The sequence below is a fragment of the Lepeophtheirus salmonis genome, chromosome 1, assembly GCF_016086655.4.
Source record: "Lepeophtheirus salmonis chromosome 1, UVic_Lsal_1.4, whole genome shotgun sequence".
Classification (NCBI taxonomy): domain Eukaryota; kingdom Metazoa; phylum Arthropoda; class Copepoda; order Siphonostomatoida; family Caligidae; genus Lepeophtheirus; species Lepeophtheirus salmonis.
The window spans coordinates 43,754,501-43,778,354 of record NC_052131.2 but is presented as its reverse complement, the minus strand read 5'-3'; the positions used below and the strand labels follow the sequence as shown (position 1 = coordinate 43,778,354).

Below are 23,854 nucleotides of genomic sequence, written 5' to 3'. Positions count from 1 at the left end.
AACTGAGGAAAACTTGGTTCATAAAAGTTAATTAATTTGTTTTGTTATTTCTTGATTGCTAATGGTGATAAGTGTTCTTCTCCTGGATGTAAGCAGGGCTATGACGGCATTACTAAGGATCCGGATGTGAGCTTTCACAAATTCCCCATAAAAGACTCCAAAAACCTATCCAAATGGTTTAGGCCATGCTAAGATATAAGATTGATATGAACCATCAACATTGCCGCTTTTCTGGGCTCCACGGACAGTCAGACAAAGAAAGAGAGATTTGACAACATTTGTGAAGAACTTCTTAATTTTTAACTCGGCAGAAATGGGAACTACAAATAATCAAACTTTTAAAAATGTCCTCAGCCTCATCATCAAGTCAGTCTCGCGGAAATAGATGGAAGTTGTTGCCTTCATCCAAGTGGTAAACTTAACTGTTGAGTTACTATTTAATCAGTACAATCCTTTCATGATGACTCTTTGGGAAATAGGTTTCACTTTAGAATCACTTTACTTTTAGTTGAGGGTATTATTATAGTTTTTAATAGGTAATAGTAATTCGTCACTGTTTCTCTACCTATATTATAAAAATAGTCGATAAACTTTTCAACGTTGTGGGGAAGAATTTTGCATTGCTTACATAATATAAAATATTTGCAATCCTTAGTACAACAATAGAAACGTTGCCTAACTTCATTCGACCTAACAGATTATTGTACTTCCAATATTATATTTTTATTATTACATACGAAATAAAAACTATTTTTATACTTATGTAAAAAAAAGGTGCTAAAGTAATATAAATTAAGTTTTTATTTGTCTTGTTATAAAATGAAATTATTAAGTTAAAAGGATAAATATAATTATAAGTTGAGAAATTGATTAATTAAAGATCATGAGACATAATTGTGTGTCGGATATATTAGTACTATAATTTTTATAAATCATACTAGTCATTTCTCATTTTTGTAGTTACAGGAAAAGAGGAAGTCAGCCTCATTGTGTGAGCGGGATATTTATCTTTCCTTTCCAGTAGTTTCAGTATTCCTTGATTAAGGCCCTGGAGTGGCCTGCCTAGTCTCCGTAATCAATTTCATCGAAAATCTTTATAAGTAGGCAAACTTACAAAGTAGACAAGAGATCAAATACTATTATTGTCACGTCGTTGCCAAGTATCACCCATTGCGTTGTATCATGCAACTCCAATATCATTTCCTCCAAAAATAACACGAAAAAAGGTCCGAAATCAGTTGTTAGTTTGCCAAATAAGTCAGTCATGCCTACTGCTATGTATCTTTTATGTACTCCTTGACCGTCCATAGATAACTATAGATTGCTTAAGGGGGGCACTGTCGTCGCAGCATTTCATGTCAGCTATTGTTGGGGGCAGTAAATCAATCAAATATATGTATTATTATGAGGAAAGAAAACATAAAGTGATCCTACAATACTTTATACTTTTATAATAATACAATAACTTTTATGTATGACGTACATATGAATTATGACGTATTATAATTTTGAATGAAGAGGTCGTGGGGGCAATTATCATTTATATTTACTATTATCTATTTACTTATTTAATTTTTTATTGCCCAGATATTGATGGAATTAAGTTATTCCAATTAGTGTCCAAAATGGTTCATGTTGCGCTGTTTTTGGCTTGTTTCCAAAATAAGAGTGATATTTTTCAAGATTCAAATAACTAATAATTATATAATTCATTTTTTTTATATCTGTATTTTTTTTTAACCAAAAATTACTAAAGCAAAATATTTAGTCAATCATTTGACGAAATTTTATAAGGGTAGCTAGTGTTGTATCGTTCCTTATTTATTTGGTCCAGTCCAATATTAGGACCGGTCCTTCAGACCGTTAGTCTAGTCTTTTTCGTTTAAGAGCCGGTCCTTGAGTCTGAAGGAATACAAGAGAGACAAGAAATCAACAATAACAAGATAAATAAAAGGTAAATTTTATTATTTTTACGTGGCTACGAAAACTATTTGATTTGATCAGATTATGGAATATGATTTAATTAATTATTCGAATGAACGACTTTTTATTTGGGAATCTATTTCAAGTATGCATGAGAAACGTTCGTTTGCCAAGTGGAATCCACCTATTCGCCTACTTGTATCCATTTTCCTGTTTTTTTGAAATAGTTCGTAGATGAGTCCCGACTAGCTCTCATCCTCCTTTTTATAGTAATTTCTAAAGACGTTCAACCCTCTGAATCTGTCTCTTTAGTAACCAAAACCTGTTTCAGGCAAAATATGGAAGAGCTGACATCGTTTTGAATCATGATCTTTCATGAGAACTTGAATATAATCAATTCATTAATTACTCCTTGACACGTAGTTACAGATGATTTTCTTAAGGAGAGTTTTAAAAAGTCTTAATTGCGATATGATTTATTTCTTACTATAGGTAAAAAAATTGTATTCAAGGCACCATTATATATTAAAGGGGAATATGTAATATTTGTCTTACTCAAAAAAAAAAAAATTATCTGTATACAAAAATATTTGCGATTTTTAGAATATAAGTAAATAATTTGAATTGATTCATTATTTTACCAGACTATTTTAATAAACACAAATATAAATAACTCAATAACTTTTTATAACATTGTACCAAGCATACAAAATGACTCAAGTGCCTGCTTCATTTGCAAAATTATATTTAAAAAACTTTGAAATTTCCCTATCCCCTCTATAACTAAAATAATAATTATTGAATTAATTAATAAAATAATAATTATCGTTTCAAAGTTACTCCATTATAAATAAAACTATAATTAATATCTTAAAAATATATATTTTGGCAGTTTAATTTTTATGGGCAACATATTAATCTTTTAAGTTTCCATTTAATACTATTAAAACTTCGCCCAAGTCACCACTCAATCTATTTCTAGATTGAGTTATGATTCGCCCTGCAGAAGAAAATAATCTTTCAGAAGGAACAGACGATCCAGGAATGGATGAGTACTTTTTAAAAAACTTTGTAGAGTTTAGGAAAGGATTCCCGGCCTTTAGTCATCCACAAAAAGCTCTGGATTAAGACTGTGCAATTCAGCCAATTCCTGGCTGAATTGATCGAATTCACCACTGATGTTATCATTTTCAGAGGATAAATAATATATATATTTTTAACTTTCTCGTTTCGTTGGAGATTGTGCTTCAGAGACACGAATCCTCTTATTCCTCATCATAATCCTCTTCTGTGTTAGTTGTTTGAACACTCCCCCCCTCTTCAATTTTTGAGATTGTATCCAAAATTAATTCTGAAGAATTAAACCCATGTTTCTTGATTCTTGGATCCAATAATGTTGATATATGCTTTAAAGGAGAAATAATCTCTGAACGAAAAAATTGTTTAATTCTAACTAAAGTGAGCCAACTTGTATTACTTAATACTAATTTGAATTAAATGCAGTTCGATCCGAATGAATACCCAAAATGTAGTAATCAATGATCCACAATATTTTTTTTGTATATTTTATATATATTAAATAAATTTATATCTAATAGTTTACAATTTTTGCGTTACACCTTAATGTTTCAAAATTTTGCTATATTTCTTCAACGCAGGTTTTTTTAAATATCAGTTTGAATCATTCCGAAAAATAATAGAAAATTATTTTTTTTCTTAGAACTGATTCAGTGAACGAATCTTTTTTAGTGAACTGAATCACTTGAATCAGTCACAATTCCCAGTACTAACTAGAACTTGTTTTTAATATTCCTTTGCATACCCCATATAGGCCATAAATCATAATCGTATCTTGTCTTGCACACCTTTTTTTTCCTTTTATTTTTGAGGTTCATTTGAGTAAAAAAATCTTGTAAATTGCAAGGTTTTGTGAGTTGATACTTTACTTTTGTTCCGTCGTGCTTTTTATTTATTTTGGTCATGATATTAATATCTATAAAAGTAAATCCTTTGCAATACTGATTTCGATTATTATGAAACTTGACGATATCCTTGCTTGATACTTTATAGAATAATAAAATCAATTTCAAAAACTAATTATTTAAAAAGACTAAATTAATTTCCATAGAGTATATATGAATAATAATGAACTATCTGTATAAAAGCTTATATTAATATGTTTTATGTATATTATCTAATTTCCATTTTATTATATAATATAAGAGTGGTGAATAATAGGAATAAATAAAAACTATAGTATACATATTTTTTTTACATAAATAATAAATATTAATTTATAATTGACCAATCTGTTTAAGTTTTCTCAGAATAGCACTAGCATTCTTCATTTTGAGCTTTTTATTAAGGCTATTTACTCTAATTCTTGTTTTCACAAAAGATATGATGATTTCTTTCGCCTAGTTAGAATATAATTCAATTAGATGATTATGCACCCCTTAGAGACCAATTCAATTCGGCTACAAATTTCCCTGAGCCCTTCATTATTAGTATCTTTTGCTGAGTCCATACTGGTTTCCTGAACCTTACTTGCTTCCAAAAGTTGTTTCACAAGCTCTTTCCTTTGCGAGTTTCCTTACGAATATCTCTGAAGGATTTGGGTTCATCTGAACTGGGAGAAGCAAAGGGAATATGGAGTAGGGGACTGCATCACTTTTTAATTTCTTTCTGGTCTTTAAGTCAAGAAGCTCAGCCTGGAAATTCCCTCTCAATATCATTGGATGTAGAATGCCTTATCACAAATCTTGGCATTCTTAATATTAATTGGATCTTTTCACCTGTAGACTAAGATCCAAAGACGCTGGAACATCAAATTATTCTGAGGAAATGCAAAATATTGGACATTCTGTTGGATTTGGGCAGCAGATCATGGCATAGACACGCTTTAAAATTCAAGATGATGCCATTTTTTGCTAAACATATCGAAATTAGGGCACTTCACTTCAATGAAATTATCTAAACTGCCGTAGGAGTGACGTGACTAAGTCACCTGAGTCAGCTAAAGCCAACCAGACTGTCTTAGAAGATCCTTGTTGCCTCACCATTATATATAGTCACCTAGATAAATTACTATACATGAGCAGAAATTTTAAAAGTCAACAAAACCTCAAATGCACACCTCCAATAAACCAAAGACAAACAGTAAAATCCTTCGTAGTCCTTCATAAAAACGTTGATGAATGCAATAAAGAAACAGTTCTATTTATAATTTTCAAACACTGGAGTGAGCTCTAAGTCTTACATTGGAATACTTTGGATTTAAAAGAATAATATAAAGATAACTAAGCCCCTCGCCCATTATGTGTAGCAGGACTTATTGTCCGTGCCCCCCCCCCTCCAACCTAAGAATGTGATTGTACGACTATAAGTATCTGTATAAATCTTCTAAATTCATTTTATAATAACAGCATTTTTTATTAAAAATCCAGATACCCTCTACTTGCGTAGTTTCATTTGGTTAAACTAGAAAAGTTGATTTAAAAATCTAAAATCTACAGCTATTCACAAATTATAATTTTTTAAAAAATTTCAAATATCGAATTTTTAGGAAAACTATTTCAAAATTCCATAATTATTTAGAGAAAATTAATTTTTTGGAAAAAATTCATAGCTATTTACCAAAATAATTTATGTATTTAGGAAAAAATTTAAAAACCAAAAATATATATAGCTATTCACAAAATTGAATTTTTAGGAAAAAATTTCAAATATTAAATTTTCAGGAAAAAATTTCAAAAATCCATAGCTATTTACAGAAAATTAAATTTTTTGGAAAAAAATTTCAAAAATTAATTTTATAGGAAAAACATTTCAAAAATTAAATTTTTAGGAAAAACATTTCAAAAATCAAATTTCTTGCGAAAAAATTTCAAAAATTCATACCTATTTCCAAATATAATTAATAATAAATTTTTGAATTTTTTTGGAATAAAAATTCAAAAATCCGAATCTATAAAGAAAAAATTAAATTTCAAATATCAAATTTTCAGGAAAAAATTTCAAAAATCCATAGCTATTTACAGAAAATTAAATTTTTAGGAAAAAAAAAAAAAATCCAAATCTAATCAGAAAAAATTAAATTTCTTGGAAAAAAGTTTCAAAAATTAAATTTTTTGGATTTTTTTTCTTCAAATATTAAACCTTTGACTCTGCTGCATAATTTGCCCGAACGACTGAAAAATTGAAAGTAAAATGCAAAAATTATTTACTTGTGCTGGTGTACTACAACCCCTATAGCCCACTCCCTGCGATTGCCTCTGGAAGTCTAAAGACAATTGACGAATATACCACATATATTTTTGTGTTTAATATGTGCTCAGTATTGCAATTTCTTATGAGTCCTTAACCTCCAGATCCATCTTATGAAAGAAATTTTGAATCTCATTGTTTGCATCTCAAGACCCGTTTTTGTTAATCAAACGTGGCAAGCAAATAACTTATATACTATCGAAGCTGATAATTTTTTCTTTATCTATATTTATCATATCACTTTTTAAACATTAAACAGAAGCCTTCATCTTAAATTGATATTTATCTACAAAAGAAAGAGTACTTTTACAAGAGTCTGAAGATGAACATGGATTTCAAATTGTTCCTTCTTAGAACTCTTTTAAAAGTAGTTTACGTTTTGAATCAACTCTTGGATTTTGTCTCCTACCCCTTTTATGCTATTTATTATCAACCTTGGCGAGTAGCAACTTATAAAAGAAAAGTTCATTCCAGGGAGGAGCGAAAAGCGGATAGGATTATTTATGAAGGAATCTACGATAAACCTAATAAAAGAAAGTAACAAATAAAGTATAAAATATCTTACTCTAATTCCAACACTTATCAACAGATTATGAAGAATTTGTAAAATCAGGATATAAGACATTGTATGAAGCGTTTGAGGATGTTGTAGATAAGTATGGAGAGAGAGATGTTCTAGGTACACGTGAGATATTCTCAGAGGAAAATGAGCTTCAACCGGATGGAAAGGTTTTTAAGAAATATCTTCTAGGAGACTATTCCTATATTTCATACAATGGATTGAGAAGACAAACCAGTGATTTAGCAGATGGATTAATGGACTTGGGAATTGAGCCTCGATCCAGGATTGCCATACTTTCAGAATCTCGTCAAGAATGGGTTGTTTCCATGTATGCAGCCTTCAAGAACAACTATACTCTAGTCACTCTCTACACAAATTTGGGTAAAATACCTTGAATCAACATACATCTAGGGTTTAATGAACTATTTTGTACAGGAAATGATGCAGTTGAAGAAGGGTTGAATGAAACGGAGGTACCTCTGGTCATAGTAAGTGATGAAGTCTTGCCTAAGTTTAAGGGAATTCTTGAAGCATGTCCTTTGATCAAATATGTGGTGGTTATTGAAGCTGGGAATGGGAAGAAATCGGATCTCTCCGTCAACTATCAAAATAATTTTCAATTCATTATGTATCGTGATCTTCTTAAACGGAGATCCAAGAAAAAGTATAATCGATCAATACCAAGTACCAATGACACTGCAATCATAATGTACACCTCAGGCTCAACAGGAAGGCCCAAAGGAGTCATGGTGAATCATGGGGATGCAATTGCGGGCTTAAGGTCTGTCATAAGTTACACGGATTTTACGACTACCGATAGGTATTTGGCATACTTACCTCTAGCTCATATTATGGAAATTGTTGCAGAGATGGCATGTCTTTATTGTGGTGTGAAAATTGGATATTCCTCTCCTCTAACCCTTACAGATAATGGAAGTAAAGTTAAAAAAGGATGTAAGGGGGATGCCAATGTTTTCAAGCCCACATTGATGTGTGCCGTTCCACTTTTATTACAAAGAATCTATAAAGGTATTATTGATAACATGAGGAAAAAGGGTTGGGCCATGGAGGAACTTTTTAATTATTTCGTTGCCTACAAAATAAAGTGGCAGGATCGAGGATTCGATACGCCACTTCTAAATAAAACATTATTTCGTACGGTGCGGTACTTCCTTGGTGGACGTGTCAGACTTCTTTTAAATGGTGGAGCACCCATATCCCATGAAACTCATTTATTTACAAGAACTACCTTGAGTGTTCCAGTTCTTCAGGCTTATGGTCTCACAGAACTCTCTGGGGCAGCTGCCATCTCTAATGAGTACGATTTTTCTACCTGTCGAGTTGGACCACCACTTATTGGTGTAAAAGTTAAACTAGTAAACTGGGAAGAAGGTGGTTACACAATTAATGATAAACCGTTTCCGAGAGGAGAAATACATTGTGGAGGAGAGAGCCTTTGCCAAGGATATTTCAAAAATCCTGAAAAAACAGCAGATGATTTTTATGAGGAAGATGGAATCCGATGGTTCAAAACTGGAGACATTGGTCAAATGGAAGCAGATGGTGTTCTTAAACTTGTGGATCGTAAAAAAGACTTGGTTAAATTATCTGGAGGAGAGTATATCTCTTACGGAAAAGTAGAATCCATTCTTAAGACTTGCCCCTTTATAGAAAATATTTGTACCTATGCCGACCCTCTAAAAGATTATTTATTCGCTATCGCCATACCCGACAAAGCTCATGTAAATCAACGTGGATTAACACAAGAAGATGCCTGCAAGGATCCATCATTTATTTCTAGCGTAACAAAGGAAATCGGCGACTATGGATTAAAAAACGGGCTTGTTAAATTTGAAGTACCTGCAAAAATTTTATTTGTGTCTGGTGAGTGGACCACAGATAATGGTCTCATTACGGCTGCGTTTAAGACTCGTCGAAGGCCTATTGTAGAGTATTATAGAATACAAGTTGATAAAATATATTGTTAATTGATTATCAAATGCTTTTCAATAAAGTTATTTTTATCTTTTTATTCCCGTGTTATTTCTTCTCTTCTTCTTAGTTTCGATAAGAAACACAGCCATAACGAACTTATCATATCACTTCAAAAAATAAATAATACATTTTTTTAAAACATAAATTACCTAATGCGAACTTATGAATATTATAAGAAAATTTGCCCATAATATAATGAAATAAATGTGGAAAAGGAAGACGGAATATTACTTATTGTTACAAACGAAACCTCTTTCTTCTTCTTTTATGAAAAGTGCAAAAAAATATCATCCTTTAATAATTTCTCATAACTAGAGTTGGCATGTCTGTAAAGAAAGAGAGAGAGAAGAAGAAGGCTGGAGTGAGACTTATTGTACAAAGGAATAAGGATCCTTGTTAATATCAGCTGCCTGTTATATCATTAATGTATATATATATATATTTTTTTAGAGGGGGGGTATGAATTAAATACCTGTAAAATAATTATATAATTTAAAAAAAAATAGAGCACATGCAACACCGTTCCTTACTTCTTATAATTTTTAAAGGTATTTTTTTAAATTAAAAAATGTAAGAGGGTCATTCGAAAAGTCTGTGCAAAGTCCGTCCAAAGTCTGATAAATTGCACAACTTGCACGTATCAAGGTAATGATTATTTAGTAGCATCTCTTGGAGGAACATACACCATCTTTCAGGGAGATCGGGTTCATTCTTTTCCGTTAGGCATTCGTTTGAATCGTGGAGTGATTTTCAAAAAAATGACGAAAAATAATTTCTTTTGTTGATTAAATATTACATGATGAAAGGCAAAACGCCACAGGGTAAAAACTGAAGGTATTTTTTCAGAACTGCCCAGGCGTGTCAAGGGAGTTTGCGCCCAATACAACTTATGACGTTTATTGTATTGTGAAATTGTGATTGACTATTGAGAAAAAGGGGTAAAATAAATTATTTTTTCCTCAAACTTTCTTCATTAGGTGTGTATAGATTCTTAAATTTGTTTTCAATAGCCTAATTGTTGCTCATTGTCTTTATAGAATAAATCTACTTTATTTACAATACCTATCAATGATGTCAAAATATAAGAATACCCTATACCGTATCTCCTCTTGCACACTTTCTCTTCCTTTGAGGCAAGTGTTTATTGGCTTAACCTATTTACGAGAGTCGTTTGAAAAGTCCGTGCAAAAATTAAACCTAATTAATTGTTTGGGGCGAACCTTTTATTTCTTTTACATAGTCGCTGCTCTAGCGTGTTGATCCCTTCCGAATAATAGAATATGTCCAATTCTGAAAAATAGTCATTCGTTTCTGCAATTACCTCCTTGAACGAATAAAATCTGTTTCCCTCCGGCAATTTCTTCAAATTGGGGAACAAATAGTAGTGAGAGGGAGCCAAGTCTGAAGAATAGGGGGATTTGAAAGTAGTTGGACCCCTTTTTCTATTAGCTTTCTGACCACAACTGCTGAGGTGTGAGCTGGTGCGTTGTCGTAATGGACAAGGACTTTTTTTGTGGGCCAATCGTGGGCTTTTTTAAAATGTTTTTTTTTGAATTTTTTTGAAAATCACACCAGTTCCTCGATTCAAACGAATGCCAAACAAAAAGAAATGGACACATCTAGCTGAAAGTTGGGATGTTTTCTTCCAAGGGATCCTACTAACTAAACATAACCTCGATACGCGCAAGTAGTGCCATCTCTCGAACTTTGCACGGACTTTCCAAATGACCCATTTAATTTTTGCTTTTCATGACTCTATTTCACATTACTCAGGATTACTGTTTTCTTTATTTACGTCTCTCATTTCCTCAAGCTGTAATACGACCCGACCTTTGAGTCCCTCTCCAATTCTTCTCAGTGATTGCCTCACCACATCCAACTGTCTCTTCTTCTGACACATTCTGGCTCAGCATTAAAATCTATCAATTATCATATTAGAGAGACCTTTACTTATCATCCACTCTGTATATATTTCATTAATTTGATAGTCAACAGAAAAAAAGTAATTTACTTCATACATAACCAAAGAAAATATAAATATATATGTTATTCAGAAAACTTTTATCGACTTGAAATGTTTTTGGGATATTCTTGCTATTATTTTATATAAAAAAACTTCGCTTTCTTAGTTTTTTCTTGATTTTCAAAGAATATATAAGTATATATATATATATATATACAGCGGAGGCAAACAATAGTTGACGTGATCTTACACGACACTAGCGCCTTCAAGAAAAATATGTATACATAACATGGGTATTTTTGCCTTATTTAAGAATATATTTAGCAAAGTAATTATTTAATATTTTTCAATAAACACAAGGTAACTAGAAATACAAGGTATGTCAATAACATATATCGGGCGAGCGCTCCTTTTCAAATTGTTTTAACGTACCGGCCGCTGGTCAGGGTAAATAGGAGGATTGTTTTTGTGATGTCAGAGACGATGTGAAGAGTTCCTAATATAATATTCTTTGGTAATAACTATTATATTACAGTCATAAATTTTCCTAATATATCTCTATTTATATGTGACTGGTGATAAAACATGGATTTGTGTGGTTGCCATTTGTGGCTCACCCAATAATGTGGTTTACCATGATTTTCCTAAGGATTGCTTAAGGAGACAGATTTGGGAAAGAGCCTCCCATCGAAAGGTTCACCTTGGAAAAACACCCAGAATTTGTGAAAATCATTTTGAGGAATTCAACTATGAGAGAGATTTAAGGAATTAACTATTGGACTTGCATTTAATAAGAAAATTAAAATCGGATATTATTCCTTCAAAAAATCTTGTACCAGGAGAAAAACCTCTCCCGACCCCAAGCGAAAGGGAAGCAAAAAAGAAAAGAAAGGATTTTGTCGTTTCCATTTTGAAGGCAAGTGAAAAAATAACTTAAATTCCCAATTATTTTGCACCAGCTGTTGTTCCTGATTTTGTTGAGCTTAAATTGGTAGAAACCTCTGTTCACACGTCCTTGAAGCTAGCCAACTCATCGTTTCGTAACAAAGTAAAAATATACCACACGCCCAAACTTATACAGCGAAAACGACCAATTCATACAGCCAAGCGAGTGGATCTCAGAATTTAAAAATTACTTGAGCAACCGTGACAAAAGAATATCTCCTGACTCAAGAACTCATGTCTCTTAGGAAAAAAAAATCAACAACTTCAGGAAACCGTTAAGATCCTCCAATTAGAGAGCAAGAAGCTGAAATCTAGATCATATTTTCAAGAGTCAATGAAAATTTATTTTACTAAGGTTCAAAATAAAACTCATTGTCAGCGAGATAGAATAAAAATGATATTATTCAGGTACTGGTACTCAAGTATATCTCCTCAAAAGCTTACAGATATATTTAGTCCGGTTGCATTCTTCTGGTTCATTGTATTTCAACATTAAAAAGCAGGATACAAAATTTTAAAACAATGCCGGTTATTCGATCTAACATTAGTGAAACTATTTCTCAACAATTAAGATCAACAAAAGTTCCAAATGGAAACCTTGCCGATGAAATTAAGATGAAGGAGGAAGCCTCCAATTCTATTTACGATCAAAGGAACTATAATCCAAAGAAAAATATTCAGGTATTATGCAAAAAACTTCTTTAAAAGACGTATTTTGTTGTGGAATATACCCCCAAGAGCTTGTACATCAAAATTACAGAGTCCATTAAAACCATTATTATATTTTAGATATTCTATTTAAGTGAAATAAAAGTTAATTGAGGAACAAAGAGGAATTCTTCTTTCTATGATAAATGTGGAAAAATGAAACAAATTAAAAGAAATGGCAATAACAAAATTATCCTATCCAAATCATTTATCTTAAAGCCGATGATGGCGTTGTATGAAGATGTAAAAAATGAAATTCAGCTTCCCTATGTATTGATATCTCGCCTGAATTAGGATGGCCTTGAAAACTTTTTTCCCAGAATTATAAACATTGGTCGAACTAACTCTTATCCTTATGTTATAGAATCAATAGATCGATTTTGTATTATTGTAATCAGTGGCTCTGAAAAGCTAATTGTTGAAAATGCTCCAGTTAATTTTCAAAATGACGATCACTCTCATTTCATGATTCAACAAGTCACAGGAAGTATATTGGATGAAAAAGATTAAAAAGAAAATCAGGAATCTATAACAGAGGAAATGTTGAATCTTGTAGTGAAGATCAAAATATAAACTACAATGTAAGAGATTTGACAAGTATTCCCAACAAAATCAACTCTCAGGAAGAAGGATTTATATACGTTGTGGGTTACGTGGCCAAAAATCTCCACTCAAATTCCCAACATTAGGAATCCATACCTCATATCTTAATGCTCCGCCTAGTCCATCGCTTCAAACTTTATCAAGAGGGGGATTAATTCAGCCATTTAAAGAATGTATAAGCTTTTCAAAGAAAATGGAAGACGAATTTAATCAACTCCACGGCGGCTATGTCGATACATAACCATTTGTTATGGATATTTTAATAAAAATTATTCAAAGTAAATACACAAATGAACCTCCTGAAGTTATAAAAAATTTATACGTACTCGAACATTTATTCAACTAAAATATGTTAATAAAGTAAACAAGCGTCGTATAAAAAATAAATTAGATAGGAAAATAAGATTTTGTCTGTTAACTTTTAAAGTAATTAACTATCTAATTTTTATCCTACTCAAATTTATTTCTATTGTAAGTTTTGAAGTAATTTATGCATTTCTATTTTTGTTTCGAAATATAAATAACTTCCCTGTATAAAATTTTATTTTAAAGGTATATTTAGTTTTAAAAACTGAAAAGTATTTTAGCCTTAATTATTAAGATCAATCGCTTTATAATTATGCTTGAATTCAATCAATTAATTTAATAGTATATCTGCTCTGACGTTACGCTCCATCAACAAAGGAAAAAAAAAAAAAAAGAAGCAAAACGCTGGTGGAAGACACACATCAGTCCAAATATGTGTAATTGACATGCCTTGTATTTCTAGTTACCTTGAATCAACAGATGATATTGATGTCGTAATTTATTTATCATCTAAGTAGAAAAAATAAATAAAGAGGCTACATAATAATAATATGTCTTTAGTCAAAGAATGCTCTATACATGGAACATGCACTCCTTTTTCTTCTTCATTTTTGGCCAACTATTGGCTAGTTTTTATGAACAGAATAGTTATGAAATGAAAGTGAGAAATGAATTTAAAAATCGAGTAATAAATGTATTAAGTAATAAAACTAACTTTATTTATTAAACACGTCGTTAAATTTATTGTAAAACAGAAAAAAGGCCCTAAATCATTTGGTCATCAGCCAAATAATATATCATACCAACTGTTTGAATCTCTTAAGTAGTCATTGTCATATCACTTCTCCACAATTTTGAATGAATGATATTAATTGGTGTGTTCAAAAAGATAGGTGACTTTTCAAATTTCGTGGCCAAGGTCCAATTTATTTTTTTATGTTAGTACACTAGCTACGATCATATTTTTACTATTTCACCAATGTCATATGTTTAGTTTGTTTGTTAGAAGCATAACGGTTTGTAGTATTTGCGTGTTTGAGGATTTTTGTAATCTCCATCGGAACGATTGGCCTTTGGTTGCGATATAATAATCATATACCCATGATTTGTCACCAGTTAAGACCCTTTTGAGCAAGTCAGGGTCATGATTGGCGTCTGTCAACATCTCATGAGCGATGCCGTTAGGAATAAACTTAGTTGAGACTCGTCCCATGCTCAAAACGTTTGAAAAAAATTTATGGGACGAGCCAACCGATATGTCAATATCGTCAGCAACTTCTATTATAGTAATTTTCTTCAATGCCTCTACGTTTTCATCTGTTGTTGATCTGCTTGGGCTTGGGCAGAGAGAGGCTTGTCATTGGCATCTTATCGACCATCATAGAAGCGTTTGTAGCCCTTGTAAACATTTTGGAGCACTTAATTTCATTTTTACACAAAATTTGATGTAAATTCTTTAATCCATGTTTTTTTCAATAGCAAAAATCGCTCAACATGCAAACTACTTCAAACCGTTATGCTTCTCACAAACAAATTAAATATATGATTTAGCTGAAAGAGCAAAAATATGTTCGTGGCAAGTGAACTAATATAAAAAAATTGAGCATACTACGTTGCTCGCGAAGTTTGAAAATTCTACATAATATTTTATTTGATACTGTATTATAATTTTACTAAAAAATGTTTTATAAAAAGCGTAGCTAAACATTTGTAATTGTATGGGATAGGCAAAATGTCAAAGATAAATAATAAGATGACCAATATAATCTATTTGTATATACGACGTGGGATCAAGAAGAAGTTATATTCCTGTCCTTTTTGAAATGCAGCATAGGTGTATGTAGTATAACTTAATAATTAGTTTATTTATCAAAAATAATAAATTATAAAAAGCTATCACGTAGCGCAAATGCGTGGATGACAGAGTTATACATCTTCCCATAGTCTTTACACGCTTCATAAAAAGAAATGAATTCTGCCGAAATCTGTAACTGAGTCGTAAATTTACACGGTCCAAGATTCCATATCTGGATCTTAGCATTCGTTGGATCCAGATTTTCGGGAGTTTTAGTACTTTGATATATTCTTTGGTTCGTCTAATATGATTTCTTCATATTTTAATTTCACTGACCAAGGTACAGGGGCTTTGTACCGCTTGGCACTTTTTTTTAACGGATATAGTAACTTCCCTCTTGATAAACTGAAGAAGCGTCATAGACAGAGATAATATTTTTCTCCACCGCTTCCCACTTCAAAACCACTGCATCTTGTCGTTGCGTGAAGAAGGGCTCATTTTATAATTTTGGAGGATAATATCCACTGAGGAACTGGAGTCATACACAGAATTATCCTCGCTAATATTTAATAATATTATTTAATGTTAATGGGTTAAGACATTCATTACACAATTACCCCGCACTGGAATGTATTTGCGAGTGACTGGGCAAATTATATAATAATGACTTCATCATCAGTGCTCAAGGAAGATAAGGGGGGAGGTTGCCATTACCCTACGATGATAATAGTGAAAAATCATTCCCCCCACAATGAAAATGATTTAAAACCAATATTATTAATATTTATTCATTTATAACTTATATATATTCACATATTGAGTTAAAATATCACTTTCATCAACTGTATTTTCCAAATGTTCTCGAGGGAAAAACCTCAAATAATTATAATGGATCGTTGACCCTCCTCCCTAGTTTGATTTTACAATTCAAACACTGGCCATCAAGAACGTCGACAGGATTTCCTTTGGGGGAGGGGGATTTGACATTTTTCTTAGGGGTGATAGGCTTTTTGACAGAATTTTTTCGTTTTTTATATAAATTCCATTTTGAGAAATAAGAGAAGAGATTTTAAAAAAAATTCACGCAGTAAAATTTGAACGAATAAGCTCTTTATATATAAGACATATTTAAAAATTTTTAAAGCAAAACAAATCCTCCCCCCTCCCAACAATAACAAAAAAAACTAGAAATTCTACAATAGTTGAAGCTGGAACCCTGCCCCCTGTGGACTATGGTTATGAGCCACTGACAGTATTGTTTTAATTCAATTTCCCATTTCCTTTCATTATTTTTCAAGTCTAAAAATATCCCTTAATTCGACCAATTGCAACTTGAAGGAAAAAAGAGTGCATGTTCCTTGAATTAGTATTTTATGAAGGCATCAAATACTGTTATCATTAGAGACACGCCAATAAAAACTGTTATAATTAGTGGATTAGTTATAATAATACATTTGTAGTTTTGAAGATTTTTCTAAGGGTAATGAGAGAAGGGACTTGTGGCTCTTATCATACGTCCAAGGACCCCACTACTTAAAACCACAAGGTAAATGACCCTCGATATTTCTTAGTAAGGACTCAGATGTTAATTGTCCTTGTGGTTAATTGAATGAGGTTTTTTGTGATACCAATATATATTTTTTTTTATACATAACATATGCATTTCCTTTTTTATTACGAGTACAGATCCGTAGGAATCTATCAAACGTTGGGAGGAGGCGAAAAATAATTTTCCCTTTTTCGAAAAAGATAAGTAGATAGTTGTTAGGTCTGGATTGGAAATCTGGCTCATGGGCATAAGGACAGCAGCGTAACTATAAATCCCAGTGCCCTTATACAAAATTTAGCATAAATTCCTATTAATAATATATTATTTGAACCACTGTGAGTTCGGTCAAAAAAAGTGTTGCAGAGCTTAATTTTTTTGGGAGGAATTGTAAAATATTTTCAAATAACCAGTATTCATTATTTAATCCTTTATTTTAGAAAGGAAATTTGGATTCTTGATGCTATTGTAAATATAGAAAACTGAAATATCAAGGAGCCGTGCCGAACTCATGTCTTCAGCCACCTAAAGAGTTTTTTTTTTTTTCTAAAACAGTTAATTTTATTTCATTCTTGGATAAACCATCAAAGTATTATAAGTATTTACGAGTTTGTGTGCACATGATTAACAGAGAGTAACGGAAATAATATATTGGGTGTTACCTCAGCCAACAAAGCCATTGCGTCAGTTCAAAAATTAAATTTCAAATATTGAATTTGTTGAAAAAAAATTCAAATATAAAATTTTTTATAAAAAAAATTCAAAAATCCATAACTATTGACAAAAAATAAAAATTTTAAAAAAATAAAAATTCAAATATTTATTTTTTTGCTCTGCCACACAATTTGCCCGAATGACAAAAAAAAAAAATAATAGCCCTCGAAACTGGGGATTAGTGTTTATTTATTTCCTTTAATAGCTACTAGCAGCTAATACAATGAGTAGTTAGTCTCGCTATTCTTCAAATAGTCAGAGTTACCATATTATTTTTCAGTTTCCTTCATTTTTACATGATTTTTTGTATTTTAAATGATTTTACATACTATTTTTATATTTTTTCTTTATACAACTATATGAATAAATATGTCATTCTAGTCTTGGCATTTGAAAGATTATTGTATGAATTCATTTGATATTTTGTTGAACAAACTCTTGGATTGATTAAAATAATCCAAAGATCGGTTATTTCCTCAAGAGCTTCTGTTCCATTTTTCCTCTTCTTCCTTTGTATTGTCGTATGCATAAAAACTGAAAAGTGAAAGAACTATCTTCTCTCTCCAATTATACTTTTACATTATATTAAGGCTGTTCCCAAGATAAACTCATCAACACCACATAATTAAATACTACAATGGCAAACAGGGAAATATTATTCATCATAAACTCTCTTCGTTACCGATTTTAGGTGGCTTTGGGAGGACTTGCACTAGATCCAACTCTGTAAATATTTACACTAAGAATCAATTTCTACGAAAAATCATTAAAAATTGATAAAGGCTCACTTTTTTTTAATTTGATTATTTTAAAAGAGTGTATTTGTATTTATTCTCCAAACCTCCCTCATGCTAAAACTGGTCATGTTCCTCTTGCAGACACATTTGAATATGCTTAGCATTGGTGTAGTCTTGAAGACTTAATATTTGCTTTTTAGATTTCCACATAAATAATCTAATAAAGCTGGTTACTCAGAAAAAGATGAAACAAAATTACATACATATAAGTTAAGTAATATTAATAAATTTAAATTAATTCAGCTTTGATCATATAAATTTTGTCTGCTGGAGCGACGTAGCAGAGTGGACATCACACTCTGGAGAAACTATTCTCTTCAACTCTCTGTGTGTATGTTCAATTTACGGTCACTCCTCGAAAATAAAATACTTAAAACTAGCAGCATTTCAAAGCATTGGGTAGAGTAAGAAGGCGTTGACTAACGGGCCAACTTTGGTTGAGTAATATAGAAGATAACTCCAAGAGAAAACCTCATCAGTCTTACTCTCCATTGTTCATGAGCAATCTCACACGTAGATACTCAATAATTTTGTTTAGTTAATCTGATGAGTTAGAAAGTACTTTAGCCTCTAGAACGCTCACTGCCTGTGCATTGGATACAAACCCTCGTTCCCAAGCCATTTCTTAAGACACATTCATTATTTTTTAATTCATACATATAATTCGTTCTTTTTTTTCTTTTAATGAGTTCATTGTTAGAAATGTGTAATCATTCGAAACACTTATAAATAAACGCACGGACAGACAGATAGATTTTGAGTTATTAAGATAGATTCATTATGTATATAGACTTGAAAGACAATTCCAGCTTAGAAGGAGTCATTTTAATACGATAATGTTTACTTATAATTAATCAGTGCAACTCGATCTGACGAATGAAGGGAACATAAAACAAAAAAATCCTCATTTTTTAGTGTAATTACTTTATTACTTTAAATAACAATGTAGCAACGAGCGTGTGTAGCTAAAGCTAAGTCCGTCATATTAAAGAAAAAAAATGGTGAGGACATATCTAAGGCTGTAAATCCTAAGCATTTTTTAGCGTTAGATTTTTTTTGTCTATTGTACAGGACAATCTTTTAATTATTAATTATTTATTCATTATTGAGGAGCGAACATCTAAGTATTGAGTAACTACGTGTGAGTGTGCTTATGAAAAACGTCAAGCCCTAATAACTTCAAGCAATCCCAGGTACAGAAGAAAGTAAATCATCTGGGCTTTAGCCAAATAAGTCAATCATACCATCCGCTATTTATGTCTTATATACTTGCAAACTATCACTGTCGTATTATTTATTCACCATTTTTAAAATAAATGACATACTATTAAAATCTACATAGTATTTTATTTGATAATGTATTATAATATTGCTCCGTAGTATTTCATTACAAGAGTAGTTATGATTAGTTATTATATTATTTCTATGAAGAAATAGCCAAAATTTATTCATAAAAACAATAAAATAGCCAATATATATCTATATTATATAAGCGACGAGGGATCAACAAGAAATTGTATTCCTACTCTTTAGGAAACAAAGCATACGTATAGAATAACTTGTGTATTTATGATATTAATAAATTATGAAATAGCCATGACGTATCAAGGGAGAAGAAGGAATCAACAGCTGATAACAAAATATATAGGGTATTTTTGTGTTAGCGAGGTAACACTGTGTTGAAGATCGATATATAATAAAAATTAATAATTTAACTATTTTAACAAGATTCAAAACATATTTTCCAAAAAAAATAGATATTGGGAATTTCAAAATAAGACGGAACCCGATCTCTTTTTTGAGAATCACACTATTTTATGAAGTGTCGTGTAAGTCCTTATTTAGCACCGAAGACCCTGCTCCAGTCCATTTCCACTTTCAGTCATTAAAATGGGTAAAATCCAAGATGATTATATATACGGTGTGTAGATAAGAAACTTGAAACGCAGTCTGGTAGAGGTTAGCTGACAATTTTTTTGAGGACGTCACAATGGAGCCAATTTCAGTGTTACGGAATAGTCTTAAATCAAATTATTCCAGGAATTATGTTTTCTTCTAGAGGTACTAGGCGTATTTGTGCTATGGCAACCTATACAAATCCATAAGAAGTCCACTATTTTTGTATATACATTCGAAATATTATGTTTTGATCTATTTCTCAGTAAAAACAACTTTTAATTTTTATTTTTCTTTAAATAATTTTAGTACTGTAATCGTCCAAGGTTAAAATTTACTCTAATAGTGTTGTCTGATGAGAAAATGAAATACAATATAATGTATTATTAAAATTTGTTTTATCGAGTTTCCTCCTAAATTGGCTCCTCTGTGACGTCATTAAAATAGCCAGTAAACAAAAGCAAATAAATCTCTTATTAACACACCTTATATAATCAACTTGTTAAAATCGATCCCTCGTGACGTAATTAAGGGTGTTTTCTTTATTATTTCGGTATATAATAGAATAAATTATCTAATTATAATGAGTTCTTATCATATTTCATTATAATGAAAACATTTATATTTTTTGCAAGATAGGTATGTGCATCATATACCTTATTTGGATTAATAAAACATCGACATTTGTAGGAAAAATTTGAAAGACCGGTCTTAATACTGGAATGGTCCGAGAAAATATTAATCATAGGTATAAAGCAGATTTTCCCAACCTTTCCATCAATGCACATCCCCTAGATGATACACTGCAGAGCCTTGGCTAGTAACCACTTGTAGAAAGAATGGGAAAATATCCTAAATCAAAGATTTCAATCTTGAAAGACATATCATCCAGTGTTAATTATCAATATTTTATATGGGGCCCTTTATGTCCTACAAAATACCCTGGGGTTACATTTTTTAGAATTAGTTTTGTTATGCTATACCGAGAATTTGTATATTTGATCATATCTAATGATAAAGTATTTTCTTATGCTGCTAATTATACAAAGATGAAAAAAGTACTTATACTGCCGGTCCGAGTCCAATCCAAGTCCTTGAATATTTTTCATAGAGTCCAATTTGAATACTTAAACTACTTTTTATGGAGACCTCAGATTTCTTTGGAGCTCATTTCAAGACCATAATTAGTATTTAGAGTCTCTAGTGTTAAGGCTTTTCTTTAAAGCTTTAGATCAGAATAGACTGGACCGCAGTCCTTGTTTATAAATAAGGACTGACATAAGGACTGACACAATACTTACTAAAGGAACAGAAATTGTAGGTAACATTTTTGGGTAAAGCAACTCATCCAAAAATTTAGATACAATAATTTATATTTGATCAAATTATGACTATGGGCTGTATGACTTAAATATATATGATGTAAAAAAAATGAGATTTTTTTTGATTGAGCTCACCATGTAAACATACTTATTTATAGGTGCATTTTTGGTGTAGGGAAACATGAGGAAATAGTGGGAACATCTCCGGATTGTCACATCTTTTCCCAACATCATCAAACACGACAACAACAACAATGGAAATCCTAAAAAATGCATGTTGCTTAGATCACACAAAATAATACATAAAAAAAGAATAAAAAATTAGTAATGGCTTAGAAGAAGCGACTCCCCCGACTTGGAGGATGATTTATCATAGGGGGAGGAGGGGGGAGGGTGATTTGATCAAAGGGAGAGAAATAAATTCTCTCTAGGCTTGTATACATACTCCTAGTAGCGTGGGAGAATCCTCCTGCTTTAATGTATTTCGACCTTCCTTCCAAATAATATTCTTTTTTTAGTCCTAAAAAAATGGAAAAAGAAGAAAAGGGAAAAAATGTCGATATAAATTTCCCCATTTTTTATTGATAAAAAGAAAAAAGAAAAGAATTACAATCATCTAGCTATGTACACATAGTATTTGGTGTGGTGGGGGAGAGAGAGAAAGAGAAGAAGAAGGGAGTAGTGCCATCTGTTGCTTGTTGCATTGTGTCCCTTGATATAGATTTTTTTTTATTCAACAATTATGAACCTATAGTTATTTTTTTTTTAGCAATCATCAGAACGGCTGGGAAAATTATGTTTCCCTTTATATATATATCCCTACGCTAAACAAGCAACCAAGCAACAACCCTCTCTGACCATGATATGATGTGGAGGGAGAAATAGAAGAAAAAAACCGTTGGATCTGAAACAACAACAATTATTATTATTACTGATACAAAAAGAAAATGCCCTTTGATTAGTAGTGTCGTAGGGATCCGTTAATCCTAGAGATGGGGTGAAAAATATAAGTAGATAGAAAGAGAGAGAGAGAGAGTCAACAAGTCTTAACTTTTTTCTTTTCCCCTTTTTTTCATTAGTGAAAAAAGATTTTCACAAAATATAATTGAATATTATTCCATTTTGATCAACTACCTATATATTATTATTTAACTTTGATCCACTTATAGAAACGGCTATATAGCTAGGAATTGATTTTGACGAATTGCATTTTGTTTATTCTAATTTCTTATTTCAATTACTATAATATATTGATGAGTTCTTCTCTGCTGGTTCTGGCTGGTGAGAGTCAAGTCAATCCGGACTACAACAATGTATCAAAATAATAAGGAGACTTACAAAAAAGTAGAAAAAGCAATTGATTTTGACGAAATATAATTATATATATTATTCACAAAAAAAAAAAATTGCTCACATATTAGAAAGATTTAACCCATTTGAAAAAGAGAGGATGAAAGGAGGGAGGGGGGGGGAGTAACCCAATGCAAATGGGTCAAAGAAAAAGGAGAGCTCATTATACAAAAGGGTATTGTTCTTTCTTTTGTTTTTCTTGTTGTATTTTGGTTTTTTTGAATAAATCTCTTGAATGGCAAACAAAGAAGATCGATGGATGGTTGTTGCAGCCATAGTGTGCGTAATTAAGGCGTGGGAATGGTGATTCCCACAGCTCTTTGATATGCACTGCAGTAATGGGTCACGTTGTAGGATGTTTTTTGTTTTTTTATATATTTATATAAGGAGGCGAGGGATTTGTGGACAGTAATTTGTTGATGGTCCCATAGTATCCCTTATATATCTTTTTTCTTAGGAAATATACCATCATATCTAAACTTGCAAATAAGAAAAAGAACATTATTTAGTAAGTGGCTTAAAGACAGAATCGAATATTGGAGGATAATAACGAAACTTGATTCCTGAAATGATTTATAGGATGTTTCCACAGGAGAATCGAAAGAGCAGCAAATAACATTACTGAAGAGATAATTATAACATAAATAATTAACTTTTGAGTATTAAATATAGGACATACTATCTACGAGCATTATTTATTGAATGGGCCTTCCCTACCCTCACTGATTTCGACGGTCCAGCTACTAAATCACCTCGGAACACCGTCTATGGGATAGACAAACACTTTTTTTTAAGTTTTAGAATGAAAAATTTCCAGAAGAGACTAAGCTTGAAGGCAGAGCAATTTTTTTAAATCAAGAGAAATAGATTTTTTTTTCTCAAAAATTAGGACATTTAAAATTTTTTAGACACAAGGAATTTTATTATTGTGATGATTGTAAATTTTTTTGCAAAACTGGAGGGGATTTGGCCCTTTGGCTTCTATGGGTCTAGTGCCACTCCCTCAGACTCATTTTATTATTCTAGACACATTATTAATTAAGGATAACTATTATAATATTACCATTAGCGTACGAGAGGAAAACTTTTGGGACAACAAATTTTCCCCGAATATTTATGACTAGCATTTAAAAAAAAACTTTTTTCATAACTTTTTTAGAAAA

General features: G+C 31.4%; 1 protein-coding gene and 2 long non-coding RNA genes across 5 annotated transcripts; 2 read left to right on the top strand and 1 right to left on the bottom strand.

Moving 5' to 3' along the window:
* Nucleotides 1-6,435: 6,435 nt before the first annotated feature.
* On the top strand, nucleotides 6,436-8,783 carry LOC121130480 (long-chain-fatty-acid--CoA ligase 4). The gene is made up of 2 exons (XM_071893691.1): nucleotides 6,436-7,132; nucleotides 7,187-8,783. The coding sequence occupies exons 1-2, from the start codon at nucleotides 7,006-7,008 to the stop codon at nucleotides 8,737-8,739; spliced, it is 1,680 nt and encodes a 559-aa protein (XP_071749792.1). The 5' UTR covers nucleotides 6,436-7,005; the 3' UTR covers nucleotides 8,740-8,783.
* A 2,394-nt stretch (nucleotides 8,784-11,177) lies between these two features.
* On the top strand, nucleotides 11,178-13,504 carry LOC121130472 (uncharacterized). Its single transcript, XR_011783822.1, has 3 exons — nucleotides 11,178-12,009; nucleotides 12,063-12,335; nucleotides 12,444-13,504. It is a non-coding gene; the product is annotated as an uncharacterized lncRNA (long non-coding RNA).
* Nucleotides 13,505-17,516: 4,012 nt separating this feature from the next.
* Nucleotides 17,517-22,615, bottom strand: LOC139907313 (uncharacterized). Of its 3 annotated transcripts, XR_011783818.1 has the most exons (4): nucleotides 21,787-22,615; nucleotides 21,477-21,604; nucleotides 18,115-18,289; nucleotides 17,517-18,050 (listed from the first exon to the last, which is right to left on the bottom strand). It is a non-coding gene; the product is annotated as an uncharacterized lncRNA (long non-coding RNA). The 3 variants fall into 3 exon arrangements; XR_011783820.1 differs by having other exon boundaries at nucleotides 17,517-18,065; nucleotides 21,477-22,615; XR_011783814.1 differs by having other exon boundaries at nucleotides 21,477-22,615.
* Nucleotides 22,616-23,854: the final 1,239 nt, after the last annotated feature.